This window comes from Tribolium castaneum, chromosome 1 (assembly GCF_031307605.1).
Source record: "Tribolium castaneum strain GA2 chromosome 1, icTriCast1.1, whole genome shotgun sequence".
NCBI lineage: Eukaryota > Metazoa > Arthropoda > Insecta > Coleoptera > Tenebrionidae > Tribolium > Tribolium castaneum.
In genome coordinates, this window is record NC_087394.1 from 10,706,018 (window position 1) to 10,732,864 (window position 26,847).

The 26,847-nt window shown below is 30.3% G+C and overlaps 2 protein-coding genes and 1 long non-coding RNA gene across 4 annotated transcripts in view; 2 read left to right on the plus strand and 1 right to left on the minus strand.

Annotated features, from left to right (window-relative positions):
* The first annotated feature begins 8,812 nt into the window (after positions 1-8,812).
* LOC107397642 (uncharacterized) lies at positions 8,813-9,977 on the plus strand. The gene is made up of 4 exons (XR_001574717.2): positions 8,813-8,967; positions 9,078-9,356; positions 9,415-9,575; positions 9,686-9,977. It is a non-coding gene; the product is annotated as an uncharacterized LOC107397642 (long non-coding RNA).
* A 963-nt stretch (positions 9,978-10,940) lies between these two features.
* On the plus strand, positions 10,941-23,012 carry LOC654979 (cytochrome P450 303A1). Of its 2 annotated transcripts, none has more exons than XM_064354940.1 (5): positions 10,941-11,233; positions 14,890-15,229; positions 17,669-18,377; positions 22,450-22,567; positions 22,619-23,012. In XM_064354940.1, the coding sequence occupies exons 1-5, from the start codon at positions 11,195-11,197 to the stop codon at positions 22,937-22,939; spliced, it is 1,527 nt and encodes a 508-aa protein (XP_064211010.1). In that variant the 5' UTR covers positions 10,941-11,194; the 3' UTR covers positions 22,940-23,012. The 2 variants fall into 2 exon arrangements, with proteins under 2 accessions (XP_064211010.1, XP_015833961.2); XM_015978475.2 differs by lacking the exon at positions 10,941-11,233 and adding an exon at positions 11,807-11,941.
* The window catches only part of Mgat4a (alpha-1,3-mannosyl-glycoprotein 4-beta-N-acetylglucosaminyltransferase a), a 125,907-nt gene continuing 122,062 nt past the window's right edge, over positions 23,003-26,847 (minus strand). The window contains exon 11 of the mRNA XM_008202385.3: positions 23,003-26,781. Within this exon, the coding sequence (XP_008200607.1) occupies positions 26,749-26,781 (33 nt within the window). The 3' untranslated portion in view covers positions 23,003-26,748. The remainder of the gene's footprint in view (positions 26,782-26,847) is intronic.

Here is a 26,847-nt window from a genome sequence, read left to right on the forward strand (position 1 = left end):
AACGCTGAAATTGCAATAGAAGCCACTTTTAGTTTTTGTTTGTGTGCCAAAGCTGAGTCTTAAAATGTGTTTGTTTGTCAACATGGAGCACCATTTTGAGTTGAATCTTGAAAAACAAAAGTTTGACAAAAAATAATTACAAGCTGGATCAAAAAATCACATGGGATGCTAACTCTACCTAAATAAAATTCGTCCATTTCTTTGGCTAAAATATCGATATTTGTCCATTTTTACTTTGAAAAAAATGTTTAACCCACCTTTGACCACGTATTCTTTGGAAATTTTTCCTGTGGAAGCTAAATACTTTTGCACTTCCGGGATTAAAGTGGGTCACTTATTCCATAGGGAATAATTGAACTCTCTAGAGGGTTCAGTTTATATTTAAATAAATGAATAAATGACCCACTTTAGTCCCTATAGTCAGAAGGTAAGTATTAAACATTGTTTCCTTTCCAGTCTCTTATCACTGTTATATCAGCTTACCACATCAGCTGTGTTGTAGAAATGAAATCCGAAATTTTTTCAATTATAGGATTTAATCGATCACAAGATTTCTTTGAAATTAATTACCCAGCAAGACGACCTACTGTTCATTTATATTAACTCTTGTTCATTTTGTAGAAAGAAGCTAATAATGCAGTAGTTCTTTGAAATATTTTTAATTTTGTGTTTCAAGATTTCGTAGTTTTTAAGTAATATATTTTTTAAATCGATCAATTACAATCCAGCTTAAAAACAGCAGTGTTAAAAGCTACACAAAAATGCAAAAATATAGGTGTTCTATTAAAAAAAAAACAAGTTCACTAATTTCAGGAACACTCTGTGAGCTTAAAAATGATTTTAAGTGAGTAAGGGGGTTAGTATCAAAGGCTTTCGTAAAGGAAAAGATTAATTATTTCGTAATATTTGATTGTATAATCCGAACAGTGTCTTTCTGATCGGATTATACAATCTGTCTATAAGTGAATGTAGGATCGTAGTAGGTATTAAAAGTTTGCTGCATCTTTCCAGAAAAAAATGAACAATGTTAGTATTTGAAAAATTTTGTTTTACTGGTTGCCTGAGTAAATAAAAATTGGTACTTTTCAGAAATTTTATAGAAATGAAATAATGTTAAGATCGGCAAATAGCTTTGATAGAATTACGTTTCATCTACAACACAATCAGTTAATTTTCACTCATATTTTGATATAAATACTTACTGTGTTTTAAAATATTGCACTCACATTAAAAATCACGTATTCACACACTTCACCTCACTTAAAAAAATTAAAATTCACTCACCCTGGGCGTCCTCTTCGTTCCCTCTTCTTCTTAGAACAGACCTACTAAAAATAAAAAAAAACACAAGATCAGTATACAAATTTTCGATAAATTAGTTTAAGCATAATATTACGGATTTAACCTTAATTTTTTTTTAGAAAAAAAAACTGCCAACTAACCCTTTAATCCTGAACCTTGTAGCACGATTATAACGACCAGGTTCCCTGAAGATCCCTTCCATTGGCACTTTAATAACTCGAAATTTAAAAAATCGCGCACTACTAAATGTCTGTTAAGCACTCGAAAACCAACACACACTTACGATCACTAGAGTTATCTGAGACAAAAAATAGGATAAATTAATAATGTATAAATAAAGAAAATCAAATTCGTACAATATACTTAGTCTCGATCTTGCTGTGAATGTTTTTCTTCATTATTTCAGTGATGCTTCGTCAAAAGTCCGGAAGTTTTCTTCAAAAGCTTTCAGAGAATTACGTTTCATCTACAATACAGTCAATTAATTTTCACACATATTTTGATATAAATACTTACTGTGTTCTAAAATGTTGCACTCACATTAAAAAATCACATATTCACACACCTCACCTCACTTAGAAAAAATTAAAATTCACTCACCCTGAGCGTCCTCTTCGTTCCCTCTTCTTCTTAGAACAGACCTACTGAAAATAAAAAAAACACAAAATTAGTATACAAATTTTCGATAAATTATTTTATGTATAAAATTACGAATTCATACTTATTTTTTTTAGAAAAAAAGATGACAACTAACCCTTTAATCCTGATCCTTGTAGCACGATTATAGCGTCCAGGTTCCCTGAAGATCCCTTCCATTGGCACTTTAATCACTCGAAATTTTAAAAATTCCGCACTACTAAATGTCTGTTAAGCACTCGAAAATCCACAACACGCACTTTCAGTCACTCGAGTTATCTAAAACAAAAAATAGGAAAAATTAATAATGAATCCAGGGATAAAATAAAATTCGTACAATATACTTAGTCTTGATCTTGCTGTGAATGTTTTTCTTCATTATTTAAGTGATGCTTCGTCAAAAGTCCGGAAGTTTTGTTCAAAAGCCTTAAAACACAATTACGTTTCATCTACAACACAATCAATTAATTTCCACTCATATTTTGATATAAATACTTACTGTGTACTAAAATGTTGCACTCACATATTCACACACTTCACCTCACATAAAAAAAATAAAATTCACTCACCCTGGGCGTCCTCTTCGTTCCCTCTTCTTCTTAGAATGGACCAACTGAAAATAAAAAAAAACCAATATCAGTGTACAAATTTTCGATAAATTACTTTATGTATAAAATTACAGATTTGTACTTAATTTTTTTAGAAAAAAAAATTACAACTAACCCTTTAATCCTGATCCTTGTAGTACGATTACAGCGTCCAGGTTCCCTGAAGATCCCTTCCATTGGCACTTTAATAACTCGAAATTTAAAAAATCGCGCACTACTAAATGTCTGTTAAATACTCGAAAATCCACAACACGCACTTTCAGTCACTCGAGTTATCTGAAACAAAAAATAGAAAAAAATAATAATGAATAAAAAACAAAATCAAATTCGTACAATATACTTAGTCTCCATCTTGCTGTGAATGTTTTTCTTCATTGTTTAAGAGATGCTTTGTCCAATGTCTGGAAATTTTTCTTCAAAAGCTTTGAGAGAATTACGTTTCATCTACAATTAATTAATTAATTTTCATTCATATTTTGATACTTATAAATACTTACTGTGTTGTAAAATATTTCACTCACATTTTCACACACTTCACCTCACTTAGAAAAAATTAAAATTCACTCACCCTGGGCGTCCCCTTCGTTCCCTCTTCTTCTTAGAATAGACCTACTGAAAATAAAAAAACACAATATCAGTATACAAATTTTCGATACATTAGTTTCAGCATAATATTACGGATTTAACCTTAATTTTTTTTAGAAAAAAAACTGCCAACTAACCCTTTAATCCTGAACCTTGTAGCACGATTATAGCGTCCAGGTTCCCTGAAGATTCCTTCCATTGGCACTTTAATCACTCGAAATTTTAAAAATCGCGCATTACTAAATGTCTGTTAAGCACTCGAAAATCCACAACACGCACTTTCAGTCACTCGAGTCATCTGAAAAAAAAATTGGAAAAGTTATAATGAAAAAATAGACAAAATCAAATTCGTACAATATACTTAGACTCGAACTTGCTTTGAATGTTTTTCTTCATTATTTAAGTGATGCTTCGTCAAAAGTACGGAAATTTTGTTCAAAAGTCCGGAAGTTTTGTTCAAAAGCTTTAAAGGACAATTACGTTTCATCTACAACACAATCAATTAATTTCCACTCATATTTTGATATAAATACTTACTTTGTTCTAAAATGTTGCACTCACATTAAAAATCACATATTCACACACCTCACTTCACTTAGAAAAAATTAAAATTCACTCACCTTGGGCGTCCTCTTCGTGCCCTTTTCTTCTTAGAACAGACTAACTAAAAATTAAAAAAACACAAGATCAGTATACAAATATTCGATAAATAACTTTATGGACTTATACTTAATTTTTTTAAGAAAAAAAATTACAACTAACCCTTTTATTCTGATCCTTGTAGCACGATTATAGGTTCCCTAAAAATTCCCTCCATTGGCACTTTAATCACTCGAAATTTAAAAAATCGCGCACTACTAAATGTTTGTTAAACACTCGAAAATTCATAACACGCACTTACGATCACTAGAGTTATCTGAAACAAAAAATAGTAAAAATTAATAATGAATCCAGGAATAAAGTCAAATTCGTACAAAACACTTAGTCTCGATCTTGCTGTGAATGTTTTTCTTCATTATTTCAGTGACGCTTCGCCAAAAGTCCGGTAGTTTTCTTCAAAAGCTTTGAGAGAATTATGTTTCATCTGCAATTAATTAATTAATTTTTACTCATATTTTGATACTTATAAATACTTACTGTGTTCTAAAATGTTGCACCCACATTTTCACACACCTCACCTCACTTAGAAAAAAATAAAATTCACTCACCCTAGGCCTCCACTTCGTTCCCTCTTCTTCTTAGAACAGGCCAACTGAAAACAAAAAAAAGAAGTTTAGTATACAAATTTTAGATAAATAACTTTATGTATAAAATTACGGATTTATACTTAATTTTTTTAGAAAAAAAAAATAACTTTGCCAACTAACCCTTTAAACCTGATCCTTGTAGCACGATTACAGCATCCAGGTTCCCTAAAGATCCCCTCCATTGGCACTTTAGTCACTCGAAATTTAAAAAATCGCGCACCACTGAATCTGCTAAGCACTGGAAAATCCATCATAACACGCACTCTCAGTCACTCGAGTTATCTGAAACAAAAAATAGAAAAAATTAATAATGTTCAAGAATGAAAGTGGCAAAAATGTCATTTGTTCCAACATTAAAGATTTCATATTTCCAGATTCCCTATTTGTGGTCAACTGGCGATTCCTGCACTAGATTTCGCCTCATAATTTCATAGTTAAAGCTACTTATGAGTCCTCACCTCTAAATCTGGCATTATTAGATGCAAAACATAGATGTTTTTTATTAAAGCCAGGTTATATTAATGTATCGATTTTGATCTTTGCATAAATGTTTTTCGATTTTCATTTTAGAAATAAGACATACCTAAGCAAAACTTATTCAATCAGCAGAATTTTTCAGTCTTTTTGGCGCCAACAGTTGACCCCTCGGAACGTTTTACATGGGGGTTCCTGTGGTGACCTGGCATTGAAAACCTAGAAAAAAAAATTAATTGCTCAAATTCGCACTCAACGATAATACAATTTTGTTCTTATTTCGCGTATCTACAATGTGAAAATTGAGAATTTTCAGCAACCTCCAAGGCGTCATCACCGCGAACACCAATTTCCCGCCAAATCGTACGCGGCTCCTTCCGAATTGAAAGAATTTATAATTACTGCTAATTAGACCGAACATTTTTTTTAAACTTTTGCATTATATTTGAGATAACAACAGTTTTAACACACTTTTTCATAATGAAAAACCACTGAAAAGCCACCATCATGAAGATGGAGTCTGATCAAGACATCGATTGTTTTTTATTGGTACCAATATGTCACAATTAAAAATCACTAACATACGTCAGGGGAGGGGGAGCGATTACTAATTCTTATCGGGTTATGTGGTGAATTTTTAAACATTGTTTCATTTATGAACTGAAAACAGTAAACAAAAAATCTCCCATGCCCTCAAATACGATTTAACATGGATTTAACTAATGAAACAATATTTAATTCCTGTGACCGCCTAATCAAATCATAGGTGGAACTTACCGGCTCAAACTGCTAATTAATACAAACCATGGAAGCACCGAACATTTTTGAAACTTTTACACGATATTTGATAAGAAAACAACAGTTTTCACACACTTGTTCACGTTATAAAACCACCACCATCACGACGCTGACTAATCAAAGGACTAAATATTTATTGTTACCAATGTTCCAATTAAAAGTTACTAAAAAACTTCAGGGGAGGGGGTGCGTTTCTTGATTTTTTTGTATTTTAGTGGTGAATTTTTTAAAACAATGAACTGAAAAGTGTAATTAAAAAATCTCCGACGCCTTCAAATACGATTTAACCAAAGGAAAAAAAATATCTCCTTTTGCGCATCAACCAGATAGGTGACACTTACCGACTCCATTTTTTTGTATCATTGCTAATTAATGTAAAACATCGAAACACGTAACGTTTTTTGAAACTTTTGTATAATATTTGATAAGAAACCAACGTTTTCACTCACTTTTTCATAAAGCAATGGCAAAAACCACCTCCAACACGACGCGGTTTTTATCTATTGTCACCAATATTACAATTAAAATCACTAGAAACTTCAGGGGAGGAAGTGCGTTTGTTAATTTTTTTTCGTATTTTAGTCGGGATTTTGTAAAACATTGTTTCCTTTATGAAAATAAAAAAAATTTCTCACGCCTTCAATTACAATTTAATTAAGAAATAAAATTTTATTTGCTGTTGCCGATTAACTAGACCAAAGATGGTACTTACCCACTCAAAAAAATTTCATATCACTGTTAATTAATCCAACCATCGAACGTTTTTTGACACTTTTGCACATTATCTGATAAGAAAACAACAATTTTTACACATTTTTTCACGTTATAAAGCTATTGACGGAACCATCATAATTACGACGCAGTCTAATTAAGGTACCAATTGTTACTAAAATTACAATTAGAAATCACTAAAAAATTTCAGGTGAGGGGGTGCTATTGTTGAAATTTTGCATGTTTAAATAAAAATTACAGCTCGTTCTACTATTATCAGATTATCATAAGTTGTATAAGCATACACACGGAATTTCTAAGTAATTTTTTATGTCAGAACCAAAGACAAATACGGAAAAAATAATAATTACGGTTGAAAAGCTTCATCGGAGCTGTTTTCTTGTCAAATATTGTGTAAAAAATTCAAAAAACGTTCCATGTTTCAATGTTTTACATTAATTAGCAATGATACAAAAAAATCGAGTCGGTAAGTGTCACGTATCTGGTTAATGCGCATAAAGAATTTTTTTTTCATTTGGTTAAATCGTATTTGAAAGCGTGTGAGATTTTTTAATTAAACTTTTCAGTTCATTGTTTTAAAAAATTCACCACTAAAACACGAAAAAAAATTAAGAAACGCACCCCGTCCCCTGAAGTTTTTTAGTGATTTTTAATTGTAGCATTGGCAACAATAAACATTTGGTCCTTTGATCAGTCAGCGTCGTGATGGTAGTGGTTTTATAACGTGATAAAGTGTGTGAAAACTGTTGTTTTCTCATCAAATATTGTGTAAAAGTTTCAAAAATGTTTGGTGCTTCGATGGTCTGCATTAATTAGCAGTTTGAACCGGTAAGTGCCACCTATGATTTGATTAGGCGGCAACAGGAATTAAATTTTATTTCTTTAGATAATTCCGTGTTAAATCGTATTTGAGGGCATGGGAGATTTTTTATCTACTGTTTTCAGTTCATAAATGAAACAATGTTTAAAAATTCACCACATAACCCGATAAGAATTAGTAATCGCTCCCCCTCCCCTGACGTATGTTAGTGATTTTTAATTGTGACATATTGGTACCAATAAAAAACAATCGATGTCTTGATCAGACTCCATCTTCATGATGGTGGCTTTTCAGTGGTTTTTCATTATGAAAAAGTGTGTTAAAACTGTTGTTATCTCAAATATAATGCAAAAGTTTAAAAAAAATGTTCGGTCTAATTAGCAGTAATTATAAATTCTTTCAATTCGGAAGGAGCCGCGTACGATTTGGCGGGAAATTGGTGTTCGCGGTGATGACGCCTTGGAGGTTGCTGAAAATTCTCAATTTTCACATTGTAGATACGCGAAATAAGAACAAAATTGTATTATCGTTGAGTGCGAATTTGAGCAATTAATTTTTTTTTCTAGGTTTTCAATGCCAGGTCACCACAGGAACCCCCATGTAAAACGTTCCGAGGGGTCAACTGTTGGCGCCAAAAAGACTGAAAAATTCTGCTGATTGAATAAGTTTTGCTTAGGTATGTCTTATTTCTAAAATGAAAATCGAAAAACATTTATGCAAAGATCAAAATCGATACATTAATATAACCGGGCTTTAATAAAAAACATCTATGTTTTGCATCTAATAATGCCAGATTTAGAAGTGAGGACTCATAAGTATCTTTAACTATGAAATTATGAGGTGAAATCTAGTGCAGGAATCGCCAGTTGACCAAGAATAGGGAATCTGGAAATATGAAATCTTTAATGTTGGAACAAATGACATTTTTGCCACTTTCATTCTTGAACATTATTAATTTTTCCTATTTTTTGTTTCAGATAACTCGAGTGACTGAGAGTGCGTGTTATGATGGATTTTCCAGTGCTTAGCAGATTCAGTGGTGCGCGATTTTTTAAATTTCGAGTGACTAGAGTGCCAATGGAGGGGATCTTTAGGGAACCTGGATGCTGTAATCGTGCTACAAGGATCAGGATTAAAGGGTTAGTTGTAATTTTTTTTCTTAAAAAAATTAAGTATAAATCCATAAAGTTATTTATCGAATATTTGTATACTGATCTTGTGTTTTTTTAATTTTTAGTTGGTCTGTTCTAAGAAAAAGAGGGAACGAAGAGGACGCTCAGGGTGAGTGAATTTTAATTTTTTCTAAGTGAAGTGAGGTGTGTGAATATGTGATTTTTAATGTGAGTGCAACATTTTAGAACAAAGTAAGTATTTATATCAAAATATGAGTGGAAATTAATTGATTGTGTTGTAGATGAAACGTAATTGTCCTTTAAAGCTTTTGAACAAAACTTCCGGACTTTTGAACAAAATTTCCGTACTTTTGACGAAGCATCACTTAAATAATGAAGAAAAACATTCAAAGCAAGTTCGAGTCTTAAGTACATTGTACGAATTTGATTTTGTTTATTTTTTCATTATAACTTTTCCAATATTTTTTTCAGATGATTCGAGTGACTGAAAGTGCGTGTTGTGGATTTTCGAGTGCTTAACAGACATTTAGTAATGCGCGATTTTTAAAATTTCGAGTGATTAAAGTGCCAATGGAAGGAATCTTCAGGGAACCTGGACGCTATAATCGTGCTACAAGGTTCAGGATTAAAGGGTTAGTTGGCAGTTTTTTTTCTAAAAAAAATTAAGGTTAAATCCGTAATATTATGCTGAAACTAATGTATCGAAAATTTGTATACTGATATTGTGTTTTTTTATTTTCAGTAGGTCTATTCTAAGAAGAAGAGGGAACGAAGAGGACGCCTCGGGTGAGTGAATTTTAATTTTTTCTAAGTGAGGTGAAGTGTGTGAAAATGTGAGTGCAATATTTTACAACACAGTAAGTATTTATAAGTATCAAAATATGAATGAAAATTAATTAATTAATTGTAGATGAAACGTAATTCTCTCAAAGCTTTTGAAGAAAAATTTCCAGACATTGGACAAAGCATCTCTTAAACAATGAAGAAAAACATTCACAGCAAGATCGAGACTAAGTATATTGTACGAATTTGATTTTATCCCTGGATTCATTAGTAATTTTTCCTATTGTATGTTTTAGATAACTCGAGTGACTGAAAGTGCGTGTTGTGGATTTTCGAGTATTTAACAGACATTTAGTAGTGCGCGATTTTTTAAATTTCGAGGAATTAAAGTGCCAATGGAAGGGATCTTCAGGGAACCTGGACGCTGTAATCGTACTACAAGGATCAGGATTAAAGGGTTAGTTGTAATTTTTTTTTCTAAAAAAATTAAGTACAAATCTGTAATTTTATACATAAAGTAATTTATCGAAAATTTGTACACTGATATTGTTTTTTTTTTATTTTCAGTAGGTCTATTCTAAGAAGAAGAGGGAACGAAGAGGACGCCCAGGGTGAGTGAATTTTAATTTTTTCTAAGTGAGGTGAGGTGTGTGAATATGTGATTTTTAATGTGAGTTCAACATTTTAGAACACAGTAAGTATTTATATCAAAATATGAGTGGAAATTAATTGATTGTGTTGTAGATGAAACGTAATTGTCCTTTAAAGCTTTTGAACAAAACTTCCGGACTTTTGAACAAAATTTCCGTACTTTTGACGAAACATCACTTAAATAATGAAGAAAAACATTCAAAGCAAGTTCGAGTCTAAGTATATTGTACGAATTTGATTTTGTTTATTTTTTCATTATAACTTTTCCAATTTTTTTTTCAGATGACTCGAGTGACTGAAAGTGCGTGTTGTGGATTTTCGAGTGTTTAACAGACATTTAGTAGTGCGCGATTTTTTAAATTTCGAGTGATTAAAGTGCCAATGGAAGGAATCTTCAGGGAACCTGGACGCTATAATCGTGCTACAAGGTTCAGGATTAAAGGGTTAGTTGGCAGTTTTTTTCTAAAAAAAATTAATGTTAAATCCGTAATATTATGCTGAAACTAATGTATCGAAAATTTGTATACTGATATTGTGTTTTTTTATTTTCAGTAGGTCTATTCTAAGAAGAAGAGGGAACGAAGAGGACGCCTCGGGTGAGTGAATTTTAATTTTTTCTAAGTGAGGTGAAGTGTGTGAAAATGTGAGTGCAATATTTTACAACACAGTAAGTATTTATAAGTATCAAAATATGAATGAAAATTAATTAATTAATTGTAGATGAAACTTAATTCTCTCAAAGCTTTTGAAGAAAAATTTCCAGACATTGGACAAAGCATCTCTTAAACAATGAAGAAAAACATTCAAAGCAAGTTCGAGTCTAAGTATATTGTACGAATTTGATTTTGTTTTTTATCTATTATTAATTTTTCCTATTTTTTGTTTCAGATAACTCGAGTGACTGAAAGTGCGTGTTGTGGATTTTCGAGTATTTACCAGACATTTAGTAGTGGGCGATTTTTTAAATTTCGAGTTATTAAAGTGCCAATGGAAGGGATCTTCAGGGAACCTGGACGCTGTAATCGTACTACAAGGATCAGGATTAAAGGGTTAGTTGTAATTTTTTTTTCTAAAAAAATTAAGTACAAATCTGTAATTTTATACATAAAGTAATTTATCGAAAATTTGTACACTGATATTGTGTTTTCTTTATTTTCAGTTGGTCTATTCTAAGAAGAAGAGGGAACGAAGAGGACGCCGAGGGTGAGTGAATTTTAATTTTTTCTAAGTGAGGTGGGGTGAGGTGTGTGAATATGTGATTTTTAATGTGAGTGCAACATTTTAGAACACAGTAAGTATTTATATCAAAATATGTGTGAAAATTAATTGACTGTATTGTAGATGAAACGTAATTCAAAAATCTTGTATTTTTATAACAAATTTTGACGAAAACTTTGGAACTTTTTATTATTTACGACACTAGGGATGCCAGTAAGAGAAAGTACACACCAAGATCGAGACCAAGTATGTATTCTACGAATTTGTTAATATTCTTAGATATTTAATATTTTATTTATTTTTTCTATTCTTTGCTTAACTAGTTAATTATTTAATTAATTATTATTTAATTAATAAATAAATCAATAGTAACTGATCTGTCTAAACGACTTGTAGCACTTTTTACTAGTTAATTATCTATTTTTAAACAAAATTTTATAATCGAATCAAAATCGTGCAAATAATTCGAATAATACAATTTAATCAAAACTTTTATTTACTCATCGACAATAAACAAAAAATTATATTTAGTATATTTAGTTATTTTATTAAATATTAATAAATCGTATTGGATTCATATACAAAGTGAGTCTGATAATAATAAAAAAATAACCACAGCCCTATTAAATACTTAATATTTAAATAAGACCGTCTAGTTCTTGAATAATCCATGATTTTTTTTCTAAGTTAGCTATGTTATCAGAATCAGAATATAATCCCAAAGGCTTCTTTTTTATTTCCATAAAGATGTAAGAACTGATTTAATTTTTACTAAACAACTTTTCGTGTTCCAAGAAAAGACACATACAACGAATATTACGAAAATGAAATTAGTGGGAGAAATGCTATATGAGGAAGTATAAAGTGAGATCGCTCTGTATCTCAGACGTGAAGGGTTTAGGTGTTGTGATTTTACCTGTGTCAGGATAAGTGTAAAATTACCATCAACTTCAAGTAAGATGAATTCAATAATTTTTTGTCTCTGTATTACTATTTACTAGAATTTTTTGTAATTTGTGAGATAGTAGCAAATTATTTAATTAAAATTATCAAGACTTTATGTACCTATAAAATAATTTAATTTATTTTATTTTAAGTTTTTATTTAGGTTAACTTGGAAGCAGCCAAAAACTGCGATTTTTTTCTTCTGCTCAAATAACTTTTGGTTGTTGAAAAATGCCAGTCACGTAGATTCTCCTCTTTGTGCAATATACTTCCCGGATAGTTATTATATAATTCTGTTCAGATTCCGACAACTTTCTCCTGTTCCGAAGATAAAATCCGCGGCGATCTCAGTCAGACATACGCGGAAAAGTGTTTGGGTTCGGCATTTAATTACTTTCCTTTTCTACATTGCACAACCTACAAATAAGAGAAATATAACAAATTCGAATGCATTCAATGTTGGATCGAAAGAGAAAAGTGTTTAGATTAAAAGAAATGACTTCCTCAACTTCCTCATGAGTGTTACGAATTTATGATGTCTCCAAAATTACGACATGTTTATTCAGGCCGCCGAGAATCACTTTCATTTTACACTTCGGTCATAAAAACCTGTCTGTGCTTAATTATGGTTATTATTATGAATGACTTTTGATAATCGAATGGATTACGTAAACTTTCATTCATATTTATTTCATTTTATTGATTTGGAGGTATGTTGAGTGAAAAATACATGGAAGAGTTGTTTGAAAATTACTCATTCCTGCATTCCTGCGCTTGTATAATTTTACATAAATGCAACCGTAAATATTCAAATTTATAAAATGCAATCATGCATACGATTGTTGTGTTGGTTTGGCAAATAAACCAATAAACGCATGCGAATAATTTGTTTTATATTTGTGTTAAAAAATTCCAGACTCAAAAGTAACTTAAATCAATTCTGGTGGAAAAACAATCTATTCTTACACCCTAAGAGATTCTAATTCAAAAACTCAAAATCATAAACTCAAACCAAATCTGTCTTTTTTGTAATTACCTAGCAAAAAATTTAAAGTATTTGTCTAAAAAATAAAGTAAATGAGTACAAATGACGTAAAATGTAGATTTTATAAATACGAGAATGTCAGTTTCTAACTCATTAGAATGAGTTCAAATGCTCGAAATTAGATGGAAAAAAGTAATACAAGGATTTGTCCATGCAAAATCTTTTGTACTATTACTATTACTATTACTAAACATCGTAATTTATACTTAAAACCAAGATTGGGCAATTTGTCTTTTTTGAAATTGGAAGTAAATTTCTAATTTCAAAGTAAACCAAATTGCTCATTTTGTAAATGCAGTGTGGCAAGATTTTTCAATTTTAACAACAATTTTAACACACTCTTGACTGATACATGAATATAATTTTCACTTTTTGTCCAGTTAGGTTACGTTAATATACCTACCTACTCTTTTTTTAATCTCAATAATTTAACAAGTTTTTGTCGTATCTTATTATCATAATTTTGTTATAATGGTAATTTACCAGGATTTTTTGAATCTAAAGTTTACATTTACGATATCACAGGAAAACTTTCTAATTTTCTCATTTTTTTTTCAGCAAGATATAATTGTCAATGTATTACTTAACCAATAAGTTAATATTGTAAGTGCAATAGAAGTTTTTGAATGTATGGTATGCGATTGCTTGTATTTATTATTGTTATAGTTGAAGTCTGTTAAGTAAAGAAATGTAACAAAAATTCGATACGTTGATACTAATTGACCGAAGTTTCGAAAACATTTCTTGATTAATTTTCTAGCTTGTTTCTGTCTCAAAAATTCTGAATTAGCTGATACATATTGCGAAACATAGGTTTAGAACGCGATTTTTATAATTTCTTTTGGCAAAACATCTTGCAGTAAGCTAGATTCTATTCTAATAATTTTAACCGGTTGAAATTATCTGAAGTTGTGTAACTGAGGCCTAAATTGACGATTTTCTAGTATATTTAAAAAAAATTCAAATATTTACATCTCTGGCTGAAAAGATTTTATCTGGTTTGTTTCGACGAAATCTTATGTTAAATATGCAAGTTTTTGTCCAAAATCGCTCTAAGTGTATTTTAAAAACAAAGATTTTTCCTTTTTTTTTTGGAAAATTAACTTTTATTGAAATATGAGTTCCTACAGTTTTGAATACGTAATTTAGACTTAAACTGACATTTTTCTATCAAAAAGTGACTGGCTGAACACGTCTTTTCGTGTTATAAAACTACTAGTGTCTGTTCTCTAGAAATTGGATGGAATAATTCAGATCACAAACTGTCTTGGCGATAAAATTTCAAATATTTCTATTTCTATCTCAAAAGCGAGCTAAAGGTGCCCGAAATTCGTATTTAAAAGCTGAAAAAATGCAAATTTCTGCTCCGTAAACTCTGAATAGGCGGCTGAAAGTGCATTACACAGATTTAGAACGTGATTATTTAACATACTTCAGCAAAAACTTCTTGTACTAAGATAGATTTTGGCGTAAAAACGAGCCTAATCTTATTGGATTGCCTAACTAAATTACCATTTTTCTAAGCTATTTCAGTCAAAATTTTCGCATAGTTAAGTTGCTGGCTGACAGAAATAGGCCAATTCAGACCTAAATCGACGATTTTCTCGTATGTTCCGAAAAAATCTTTTCAACATAATGTACAAGTTTCTGGCTAAAAATGACTAAAATGCTATTGTACTTAATTTAAAAAGCTAAAACGAGGATTTTTGCTTACTTTGAAAAAATGTTAAAAATATTATTGAAATTATTAACTGAGTTTTGGCAGTTTCTCAAAATTTGCAGCAAGTCACCAATATACAAAATAACGAACAATATAACGAAATAGTTAAAATACTATAGTAGTAAATAAGTATTGGTAAACGTAAAAGAAACACAACGAATTCAGATTTTTAGATGTAATCTTTATTTTCAGACTATGTTGCTTGCAATTGGGTTTTTTGTAATAATCCTGGGATTATTGGCCTATTTAGACACAAAAAAACCAAAAAATTATCCTCCGGGACCATCATGGCTACCAATCATCGGCAGTGCACACACCATAGCCGAATGGCGAAAAAAAGCCGGCTATTTGTACAAAGCAACGGCCGAAATGGCCGAAAAATACGGACCTGTGATTGGGTTAAGAGTCGGAAAAGACTTGATTGTGGTGGTTTACGGTAAAAACCAAATCCGGGAATTTTTGGCTTCGGACGACTTAGCAGGAAGGCCCACTGGAGCGTTTTTCGACATGAGAACGTGGGGAGAACGCCGAGGTAAATATTTTCACACCAATTATTTAAAAATTAATACAGTACGTAAGCTCTCAGGTTCGTTATAGGAAACGTTCCCAGAAAATTCTAATAAATGTAATAAAAAATCCATCATTATTTTTAACAACCTTATCGCAGTATATTATTTCTACAGAGTGATTCTTTTATGGCCTACATTAGAAACTTTTTAACTTCTAAAATTTTTTATACGATCTAAATCGACTATTCAATTAAGTTATTATTTTTTAAATGGCTGAACCTCCGATGAAAAATTAGCTCCAGGTTAGGAATTTTAAATAGTAACCACCTACATTTATTATTTATTTTTTGTCAAAATTTTCATTTCTAGGGTTTCATTAAAAATATCACAGCTCGTAAACCCTTTATGATGTGTCTTTTTGCATTTAATAACTAAAGGTTTAGAGGGTTTTTTAAAATCTTCAGATTTGTCATTTGTCAAATTGCAAGGCTACTATGATTTTTTGAAAATGACAGTGCTTTTACATAGATTGACCCTGTTTTTTCAATGGCAATCAAAATCTCTATTTAACTTTTACAGTATTTAAAATTATTGCAAAAAACGGAATTTCAGCTCATTTATTTTCATTTTTCATCGAGCAAATTTTCGTCAAAAAATACGATAAACTTGTGCTATTAATTAAAAGAAATACTTTATTTCTCTACCATTTTCAGACAGGAAATTAAAAATTCGATGGCATACTTTACTTTACGTTACATAATTCATCGTAAGTTGTAAAAAACTAAATATTATTTCTATAAAGCCCTTTCACACATTATGTCATCATTTTGACATTGATGTATGAAGACTTTTGTCCGCTATTTTACCAACAACTTGAGTAAATTTCACTCAGTTTGATAATGTGAATTAAAAAATGTAATAAAAATAAATGGTTAGAATGGTCGACTTAAATTGTATACTACGAGTAAAAAGTTTCTAATGTAGGCACTTAAAGAATTAGCCTGTATTATTGTTGTGGAGTAGTTACAGTTTTAGCTATGTAATTTTTTTTCGTGTAGTTTTAAAAACTTTGGGAATATTTTTTTTGTTGCGAGATAATTTTTTTTGGCTACCTGGATATAAATATCACAACTTTTAATATTTAATGTTGATATTTTATTATAAATAATTTTCAGTTTTGTTGACGTGAAAAAGTAAAGGTACTTTGTCTCTTTGTTGATATAACCATTTTACGAAATTAACAGAAAAAAAACTCCACTTAACTTCTGAATACTGCTATGAATAATTGAAAGGGATTTTTTTATTATTTTTCTTGAGTTTGTTGGAACATGTCTTATAGCGTATTGTATTTATTTACAGAGTGTCTGTTTTTCGAGTTCCACCATGGGTATCTGAGTTATTAAAAGAGATACGAGGTCAGTTAAATTAGGGCAAAGTTTCATATTTCTATGCTGAATAATTATCTGAAAAAAAATTGATGTGTCATCTTTAGTTTTGGAATTATTGAGAAAAATAAAAAAAAATAACAATTTCGTTTTAATCGTTTAAGCGAAAACCAAAAAAACGTAACATTTTTAAGTAGCTTATTTTTCAGGCACTTTTTTACAAGAAATCTAAATCTGTCATATTCTTTTCCAAGACGTTCTTGATGTCAGAATTACAACACTCAACTGTGGTTTTTCTTATGGACGCCATACTTGTGTTTCTTACATGCTGAATAAATATAGGAAAAAAGCATTTTTGCAAAGAATGCTTTGCAAAAAAACCTCAAAAAATTTGTTAAACAAACTAAGTTTTAACAGGTCTATTATAAATATGCCAGTTTGATAACTTCGTTAATTCTGTTTTGCGAAGAATAAACTTCTAGCTTATCATTTCATTTATTTCTTAGATAAGGAAGCTTGGCGGAAATGTGAACCTTTCAGATCCAAATTCAATTAAACTTCCAAAGTCTAGTTTGTTTAAAAACAAAATTGATGGCGTTTTTTCCAAAGGACTTTTCGCAAAAATGCTTTTTTCTCCATTTTGTTCAGCATGTATAATTCAATCCTATAATGTGATACATCGTTGTAATCAGGAATATAAACACTTTTCAAAAATACAAAAAGCGAATATGGCTTCCATAAGAAAAAAAAACAAAGTTGTGTGTTGTAACTCAGAAATCAAGATTGCCTTGGAAAATACGATGACAGGTTAGATTCCTTGTAAAAAAAGTCATAACTAAAAACATCTAGTTCTTTTGGTTTTCGCTTAAAAAAATTAAAACGAAAATTACAAATTTAAGCTTTTTTTTCAATAATTCAAAAACTAAAAGTGACATCAAATTTTCTTTCAGACAATTGTTTAGCAAAAAAATACGCAACTTTGCCCTACTTTATCCTATTTCGTATCTCTTATAATAACTGAGATCCCCATGATGGAGCTTGAAAAACGGACACTCTGTATAATACTTCTTGTTGTAGGGGTTTTACTGACTGATAGCGACTTTTGGCAAGAGCAACGCAGATTTATTTTGCGCCAGTTGCGAGAGTTCGGCTTTGGGCGCAAAAACATGTCCTCAATGATTGAGGAAGAAACGGCAATAATGGTCGAAAGCTACCAAAAAATGCTCGCTGGGAAAAAATCAGTGACTTTGAACATGGAATCGGCGTTTAATATCCACATCTTGAACACTTTGTGGATGATGATGGCCGGGATTCGCTACAGTCCCGAAGACAAAAACCTGAAGAGTCTTCAGGATATTTTAGGGAGGTTGTTTTCGACTGTGGATATGGTGGGGGCCCCTTTCAGCCAGTTTCCGATTTTGAGGTTTATCGCTCCGGAGATTTCGGGCTACAAGCTCTACCTGGAGACGCATCTCCAGATTTGGGAGTTTTTGTACGACGAATTAAAGCGGCACAAGGAAACGTGGGATGAGAATAATTTGCGTGACTTTATGGATGTGTACCTGAAAATGCTCAATTCGCCAGAGCGCAAAGAGAGCTTCTGTGAAAAGCAGCTGTTGGCAATTTGCTTGGATATGTTTATGGCTGGGTCCGAAACGACGAGTAAAAGTCTCGGTTTCTGTTTTTTGAACCTGATTATGTATCCCGATGTCCAGAAAAAGGCGCAACAGGAAATAGACGCCGTTGTGGGCCGTAACAGACTTCCAAGTCTCGAAGACCGACCGCAGTAAGTTTGTTGTTCTCTTGTTCGTGATCAACAGAATGTTACGGTGTTATTCAAAAGTGTAAGGCCAACTCTCAAAATAGTGACAAAAGTTGTTCATTTTTTTCTCAAACAAAAAATATTAAAAATTATAATTTCATTTCTTTAGCAACCGTCTTTATTGTTGCTTTATTGTTTCCAGTGTTGTCGGAATTTTTTTATAGTGGAATCTGCTTATTGTTAATGTTTTCTACACCACTTTGAATTAAATAATTTATAATGGAGTTGGGAAAATTAATAATGATCAAGTTCTATTACAACTATTTGAAACCAAAGTATGGAAATAAAATTAAATTATTAATGACTATACACATTCGTTTCTCGTTTATATTACAACTGACGATGCATATCAAAGTGTAAAAAATTATATTGATTGGTTTGATTATTTAAAAATGAAAAACTAGGTATACTAATTAGATAATATGCAGATTTAAGTTAAAAATGTACGCATTTATATTGTATTTATATGTACATACACATCATATTTGTAGATATGATGAAATGGAAACTAATTATTGCAGAAAAAACAAATCGTTTAAAACTGAAGGAAAATGTAAGAAAAAAGTTTGTAAAGGAATCAAAAAACAGAATATTGAAAAAATCAGATTTGAAATGTATAAAGATTGTTTTTTCAACAAAAAAGAGACGAGAGAACCAGTTCGTAACATGATTTCAAAAAATTTAAAATTATATACAGTTGTGATAGATAAAGTAGCTCTATCTCCATATGATACTAGGGGATATTTGGTAAATCAAATAAAAACGTTAGATAGTTAAACCCTTAAAAAATTATTAAAGTTAATTTTTTAAGTCACATATATTTTTGTCCAATATTTTTGAAATGTCTTTTTTTTATAAAATTTATCATTTTGTCTTTTTTTACAGTCATAACACATATATCCAATTCCGTATTTCTGATTTGTACTTTTAAAAAAATTTGAATGAGATTTAATTGTTTCACAAATAATTTTTTTTTAATAACGGCTCATTATTCGGAGATGTTTTTTCATGATCATCTAATAACTAAAAATCTTTATTCTCCATTTATTAGGAAGATGTTATTTCATAATAAATGAGTCGAAATACCAAAAGGGAGTAATCAGCTAAACAAAAGATAAACATAATAATTAAAAAAGATTACACGTTAATACGAGTAGAGTATAGTATTCCATCAGTTAAGAATTTAAATCACATGCGATCAAGAAAATTAGCACTAAATTTTTTAGCACAAAAAGGAGACCCTACTTCTAAAAATATTACCTTAAAAGAGTTTACTTAACAGAATAAAATTGGTGAAAATACAATTAGAAATAAAATTAAATGACTCACCGGTGAAACATAATTAAACATAACACAAAATCAAAGAATATAGAACAATATAACAAAAAAAACAGAAACAAATTAAATCTAAACACAAAACAAACAGATCCCAATCAGATTACAAAGCTGCTGGCAGTACAAAAGCCGAAGAAAAATTTGATGACATTTTTTATACAACTATGAATTCCTTGACCCTGTCAACTCATGAGCTGTAGACGAATTCATATTTAAAAAAATAATGGCACTAATTGCTGACAAAAATCAGGTAAAAATGATTCAAATAGAATAAAAATAGACTGCTTGAGTTTAGTAACTTATCTGTTGGTAATAAAGTTAAAGCATCTAATAATCAACTGAATATGGAAAACAGAATTTTAAAAGAATTAAGAAATGCTGTGGTTGAAACAATAGAAAAAATGGATGAAGAAATTGAGTATAAAGATAATAAAATTAATGTTTTGGAACAAGAATTAAAAGAGGTAAATAGTTATGATGAAGAAAAAATAAATGCATTACTGAACAAAAGCCTGTTATCAGATATAACAATAAAGAACGAGCAAAAAGACATTTAGCAAATACTCTTTCTCTAGTTAATAAATGAATACAGAAAATTCGGAGCACAGCGAATTTATTGATCAAGGCAATCTAAAAGATTGTTGAATTAAAAAAAGAAAAGAAAAAAATTATATTTTTATTATTTTTATTTGTACTATTTCAGTAATTCTAATGTTAGTTGCATTTCTAAATCGTAATGTTTTCACCATTAAGATTTAACTCTATCACCCACTTCAAATTTTGGTTTCTTATTTGTTAATGTAATTATATATACGGTTTCTAATAATTTTCTTTCATTTTCTTTATTTACATCCTTTGGTTTCATTTTGATTGTAGTATGATAAGAATTGTTATAAGATTTTATAATTTTTGGAAGCAACAAAAGCCAATCAAAACTGTCGTATAATATTGGTTTGAATTTATTTCCTAAAATACGGTTGAACCTCTCAACAAAGAAAGTCTTATTTTTTGTTCCTGTACTATAAAGGTTGATTTTGTATTTATTAAAAACAGTCCTCATATCTTTATTATAAAACTCTTTTTCCCCGGATTTGTTTATCTTTAATCGCTTGTATGATTTTTAAAAATGCATTAGCTACTTCTAATCCTGATTTAGTTTTTAAAGGTTTTACCCATTCAAATTTAGAAAATGTGTCTTCAGCAACTAGAATATGGATAAATCCCTTGTTAATCTTTTTAAATTTATTAAAATCATTCGTCTTCGTGCTCGACTCTGGACAGGTCTTGCCTGTTTTTGACTTTAGGGTTTCTGTTCTTTTGTTTTGCATATTTAATAATAATCCATTTAGTTGGCAATAAAATGAATTTGTTAGACTTCGTTCAAATTTAAACAAATTTTAAAAATATTTTCAAATGTTTTTTCGTTTCCTCGTAAGGTAATTTTGTTAATAAAATAATAGTAATATTTCGTAAAATTTCAACTTTTTCATCTTCTGTCAGATTAAGTTTAATTTCTTTACCATTTACGGTACAACAAACAGTAGAAATACCATTTTTATTTAAATTGATTACTATATTGATTTCCATTCATATATGTTTTATTTTGTAAATAATTATACAGAAAACTTAACTAACATCACCGAGATTTTTTCATCTGTGTTTACCTTGTATTTTTTTATTCTGAAAGATCTATTGTTCTTCTGTTAGTACTAATACTAAAATCTTTCAAATTAGCCGTTGAGTAGAATTTTATCACTTCCACATTCATTGGTAACCTAATAAATCCTTCAGCATCTAAATAAAAGTCAAGCACATTAACAGCCTTTTGTCCGTGCACTTGTTTAATAAAACGAATTTTTCCTAAATTGTAAAAAAGAACAATGAGTTTTTTTCATGAAATCAAAATTCAAAATAATTCTTCAAAACAAAAATGGAAAATAGACATGAATTAAAATTGGCAAAATAGCCATAAAAAACCAAATCCTCACTCACATAAACAAATTTGAAAGAATTAAAAATTGTGCACTGTTTTTTTTAATTTTTTATTCACCGATTTTCCGTGCCGCTTAATTTAAATTGTGAATGCCGACAAAATAATGCAAAAAGGCTTCGAATCTAAAAACGAAAGAGAATAGAACAACAAAAATCACGGAAATATAAGACACAAATGAAGACAAACCGTTATACTTGAAACAACTGCCGAAAAATGCAAAAAAATGAGTAAAAAGCTAATTCAAAGATTGGACAAAGATAATACTCAAACTACAGTAGTCATTTGAACGAAGCGGCACATTGAATTTGAATTCCATAGTCGACTTGATGAACAACCATTTTTGAACACATTGTAGTAACAATTTATTTAATAATTTATAAATAGATGTGCATTAAAAAGACTTCTTAGGTTATTATTTAAAAAACTTTTGTTCATTAGGCTTTTATATTATTAATTAAAAAAATTAGATTGTAGTTTGGCCCTTGGTCCAGTAAGTTAATATGTTTGTTGATGTTTTTTTTTCCTTTGAATGAAACTAAATATTGCAGTCTTTTATGTAATTAAAACGTAAAAAACGTAATGCGTTACTTACTCGTGATTGTACTTTGATTGAAAAAAAAATAGGACACATCCATATTAAAATGCGATTCGCTTTAGCACAGCAAAATTACCCTATCCAGTTATATGCAAATTTCGCCCACTTTTCAGGATGCCCTACATGGAGTGTGTAGTTTTAGAAGCTCTGCGAATGTTCTCCGGCCGAGCTTTCACCGTCCCTCATCGTGCTTTCAAAGATACGCATTTAAATGGCTACATCATCCCCAAAGTAAATGCCCACTTCCACACGTCCTTGTTTCGTTAACTGTTGTTATTTTAGGACGCGATGGTGATTGCAAACATGCATGGGACGTTAATGGGCCCCGAAAGCGGCGTCGAAGACCCCGAAATATTCAAACCAGAGAGATATTTAAAAGACGGCAAAATCACTTTAGCCGACACTTACCTTCCCTTTGGTTTCGGAAAACACAGATGTTTGGGTGAAACACTGGCCAGAGCCAATGTTTTCTTATTCACTGCTTCGCTTTTGCAACATTTCAACTTTTCGATCGTTCCAGGAAGTCCACCTACTACAGAGTGCATCGACGGAGTCACCCCTGGACCTCTGCCGTTCAAAGCACTCGTGACACCTCGAGAGTGATTAGTTAGGAGTTTAGTTTAAGATGTTGTGCCAAATAAAATGTTAATTGGAAATAAACCAAAATATTGTATAATAGTTTAATTAAAAAAGATTGACAAAATATAATAACACGCGTCAGGACATAATGTAAAAAAGTAAGTAATTCGAGATTTCTATTAGTTGCTGTCTAATACAATTGTGGGCTAACAATTAAAAACATTGGCAGGCATACACACGTGCTTTTGGCTCAATTAATTCCAGTCTAATTTTCAACATTTCGAGTACAAGAAAATTAAACTGTTGGTTTGGATGGTTATTACAATTCCTTTATTTGATAATAAAATTGTTACATCAATAAACTAATTTGGCTGACAATTGTATTATCATAATTTTGATATTGTTGAAGTTGAAATGGTCCCTGTTTGAATAAACCTAAAAGATAAAAATAATAACATAGCATATGCTTAGGATTTATATTTAAATATTTGATTTACAATCAGTCTCAATTTCACATTTAACATTTTCAACAACGATGTATTTTTTCGTTTAGTAGTGCATTTTATTTGTCGGAAACAACAATTAATGTTAAAATGTGGTAAAGCAAACCCAAGAAGATCACACTGTAACAAAATAACTAAAATATTATTTACATATAACAAATAGGTACGTTAATTACAATCGTTTCATAAAATAAATAACAAACTAAAACACACAACAAGGAACTAATATATTACAAAGAGACTGGCTCTGACTTAATGCTACAACTTATCAGTAAAGTCCGGATTTTTTCCTAAGCAAATTTTGCGTATTTAATCCTTATTTTAACGCAAGATTTATTTTTTCATAATAAAAAAATACGACCTGTTGTCTGTTTTCCCGGTTTTATGAATGAAATATTGAAATTGGTTTTAAGCATTTTTTACTCTAAAACATTCCATAACATAGTAGTTTTTCCTCTTAAATTAATATCTTGTTATTTAATTTTTAGGGCCTTTTTAATAATAAATAAAAGTAAATAAAAACAATATATTGTACAGAAAGTTAAATAAATTGCAAAAAAATAACCGCTAACGTCACAAAAGTGACAATTTTTATGTCTATTCAGTCAATACAGTAAAAGTTCTACTCTTTATGCCTAAACATTTTTACTTTTACCCTTACCATTTATCAATTTTTACATATCTCACATCACAAACGAATAAAAAGTGGTCGTTTATTGTCATATAAAAGCATAGACACTATGCGCTGATTTATAGAAAACTCTATTTTTCTAACACGCTGTTAATCAATCAAGTTGTTTCATTTTGGTCACGTCATCAGTTAATCACGCATTTAATTGCAAATTAAATTAATGACGCTTTTAAAAACCGACCCTATGTGTTTTTTAGACTTAAGGGGTTTAAAAATTGAAGATTTCTTGTGAAATATACAAACGAATTAGAACTAATTCAGTCATTGATTAGTACAATGTGTTTTTAAATGATTCTCATCTAGTCGTCTGTGAATTTCCCATGTAAAATCAGAAATACCGCTTTATAGAATTAATGGCAGGCATTTATACACCGAATATGACCATTCTCCATTTATTAAGTCTTTCATTGGGAAATAAACTTCGACAATAAAAGAGTTTTCTTGCACAGTGTAATAATTTAGTTGTATTTGAACGAAATTTTTAAAATCAATTAATTGACAATTTGTGAATTTCACAACTGTCAAATTTGACATTTATTGATAGCAAAGCGGCACACATTTTTTTACATGTAAACCAATTTCAAAGTTAACTAGATGAGAATCATTTAAAAACACATTGTATAATACAATTAATCAATGATTCAGCTGAAATAATGACCTCTCTATGTTCGGTATTGCCACATAAACTATCACATTTACACTTAACATAATCAATTATTAGGTATAAATTACGTAGTTCTAAATGAACTGAAAATATCTTGGTGTTTAATTTTTGAGACCTTTTCATAATTAAAAAAGTAAACAAAAATTAAATATGAAGAGAAGGGGATAAGCCAATTTTCATAAAAAAATCTAAATCTTCACGAATTTAAATATAAAAATGTGAATTTAGTAGATTATTAAAATACTCCGGAATGAAGTTTGCTTTCCTTTAAGAGTTCGTCCTAAATTAAATTAAACTATCTTGATATATAATTTTTAAGGCCTTTTTCATAACAAAAAAACAATACAAAATATGTAGACAACGGTTAAATAATTATGTGGATAATTAGTTTAATAAAAACCGCTGCTGTCAGTTTTCAGATTTTTATAAGTTAGATATTTATTACCTTTCGCATAACAAAAAAGTAAACAAAAACTAAATATTGTAGAGAATGCTAACAACAAGCCAATTTTCATAAAGAAAATCAAATTTTCACGAGTCGCTCAGTCTATTTTCCAACTCTTATAAATAATAATAAATTAAAATTGCACTTAAGCTGTTTTGGACTTATACAGATTTGATAATAGAAATAAAAAAAAAGATAAACTACTATACCAATAAAATGAATAACAAAATAAAACATAACAAACAGTGAAACAATTAAATTAAGACACCTTTCTCGAAATAAATAAATTAAAAACGTAGAAGTAAACATTCCTAGTTTTTTTCCTCGACAAAGTTGTTTATTATTGGTTCATTAATCATTACTTCATTGCGTTTATTTGATTATTTTTTCTATTGGATAATTTTCATAAGACTATTTTAAAATTGCCAATGAAACTGAATGACTCATTAAATTTCTAAAATAATTTAATTTATTTTGAATTTATGTTGTTGATTTTTTATATCATGTTAATTAGGTATTAAATTAATTAGAAAATTGAAATATTGTTCTTTTAAAACAACGTTTAATTATGTAATTAATTTTACCAATCAGTGGATTTTCACACTTGTTATTCATTGACTGTTTAAACATTATTATCCTTATTATAATTGGTAGCAATTTGTGGAATTTCCGGTAGAGAAAATTTAAAAACTCCATTAATTAGTGTTGCATAAAATATTTGTGAAACAGGCCACTCAAATAATTGTTCAAACTTGAATGGTCGCATTCTGAAGCTTGTATTTTATTTTGAACAATTATATCTAAAATCCGGACTTTACTTCTGCAACCAATGCGGGTAAAAAATTGGTCAAATTAATATCACGCACTTGAATACAATTATTAACATTTAGATATTTTTAATCAGACATCAACACTGTTTACATGTATGTGTAGAACGTTTATTTGAGGGAATTAACTGAGATTTGTGTCGAAACACGTCCGCTGTTAAAAAAGTATTGACAGAAGGGGAATTAGTTTTTCGCTGCAAAAGCAAGTGTTGTGTACAGCGTCCGCGTTTGACAAATACTGAGCATTAAAAATCATGGAAAAATATCTATTTACAAAAAATCCAGACTTGGACTAGTTAAATCTCGATGGCAAAAATCAGATCTAAAAGAGTTTGGCTTCCAGGACGTCCAAATATCCAGCAGATCTAGGCCAATTATTAGTAAAATGCGTGATTGATTGTCGACGAATGAGAATTAATTAGGCCTTGGGTAACAATCGAATTGTGGTCAAAGCTGGGGGTAGTAAGCTTATAATCTGCTGAATACGGCTTTAGTTAAGTCACGGTGGGAACAATGCGAAACAATCAAGATTGGGTAATTGCTGTGATAGTGTTGCCATGGTTGCGATAAGCAGATATTGCACGCGGGTGTTTGGGGGTTGTCGACTCGGATATCACAGAGGGTGCACAGACGGTGAGCGGTCGAGCATGTAGCGATGACGGATGTGAGGGTAAAAAAGAGATGCCCGGCCGCCCATCTCTGGTCACCTGGTAGCCAACTCGTCCTGGATGTGGATCTGGAACAAATTAAATAAAAAAAATGATACAAAATCGTTCAGCTTAAGATGAGTCACAAATTTAGT